Raw genomic sequence first — 1,039 nt, 5'->3', positions numbered from 1 at the left:
GGGACAGCATCAGGCCCTGGTCACACCTGGAGGTGGAAGCATCAGGGTTGGGCACTCACCCCACACCCAGATCTCCGGGGACACTCGCTCCTCTCTGATACATTCGACATCATGGAGGACGCTGCACCGGACCCGCGCCCTATCGTCCTGCAGCGTGGGGGTGAAGGTCAGGGAGGACGTGAGGCGGGTCCCAGCTCTCTCCTCGGTCACTCTCCAGTCCCGGGGGAGGGCAGGTAACAGCGGCTGGTGCTCGGGGCTCTCTGGGTCCATGTCACTCTCAAATGCCATTCTGTCCTCGCTGTGGATCCACTCCCACATCATGACTGCATCCTCTGGAAATGTCCCCTCCATGGAGCAGCGCAGGGTCCCCTCCTGGCCCAGCAGGCACCGCTCCGGCCCCTCCACCTCTGAGACATTGTAGGAGACGGCCCAGCCTGGGGGCCAAGCACATGACACGCAGGACGAATCAACCAGGGATCATCTGGGAGACACCTCCAGTCTGAGCTGAGTGCTGGGAGCTCTGGAGGTGAATCCTTCCCTGGGGTGGGGCAGGTCTATGCCAGGAAAGGCCGCTCCCCCCATCCCCAGGGTACCTCGCTGCCCACCCCCCACCCTCTCTCGCCCATCCCCTCCTGTTGTGGTTATGCAGCCCAAAAGCAATTTCCAGTGCTACCTTCGCTCCTCTTCTTCCAGAAGTTAAAAGTTATGAAAGCTCGTACTGTCCTCAAAGCCACCAAGACAGGTCTAATCCGCGTGCTGGCGCGAGCCACTGCTGCGCCTGGTAGGAGGAGAGAACAAGGCCTGCCTCCTTGCTCTCTACCCTCCCTGGGCTCAGCTTCTCTACCTTTTCTTCTCTTCCTGCAGAAGTAACTGGCCATTGGGGGTCGTCCTTTGATTACAAACACCAGGATGGCTCCACCTCCAACCAGGATCAGGATCAGGATCAGGATCGCCCTGGGACCAGTCTGACCCACTGGTGCAGTTGCCGGCAGAAGGAGAGAACAAGGCAGAGATCAGCTTGCAGCATCGCTCTGAAAGA

At 60.1% G+C, this 1,039-nt stretch overlaps 1 protein-coding gene across 1 annotated transcript in view; it reads right to left on the bottom strand.

The window, feature by feature from the left end:
- LOC112548717 (signal-regulatory protein beta-1-like) overlaps positions 1 to 1,039 on the bottom strand; it is a 13,708-nt gene that overhangs the window by 927 nt on the left and 11,742 nt on the right. Inside the window, exons 5-6 of the mRNA XM_025195272.1 lie at positions 674 to 973; positions 67 to 434 (exon numbers count right to left, since the gene is read on the bottom strand). Of these exons, the coding sequence (XP_025051057.1) occupies positions 67 to 434; positions 674 to 973 (668 nt within the window). The remainder of the gene's footprint in view (positions 1 to 66; positions 435 to 673; positions 974 to 1,039) is intronic.

This window comes from Alligator sinensis, unplaced genomic scaffold, assembly GCF_000455745.1.
Source record: "Alligator sinensis unplaced genomic scaffold, ASM45574v1 scaffold657_1, whole genome shotgun sequence".
Taxonomy (NCBI): Eukaryota; Metazoa; Chordata; order Crocodylia; family Alligatoridae; genus Alligator; species Alligator sinensis.
Note: the sequence above shows the minus strand (reverse complement) of the source record. Positions and strands in the feature narration are given on the sequence as shown.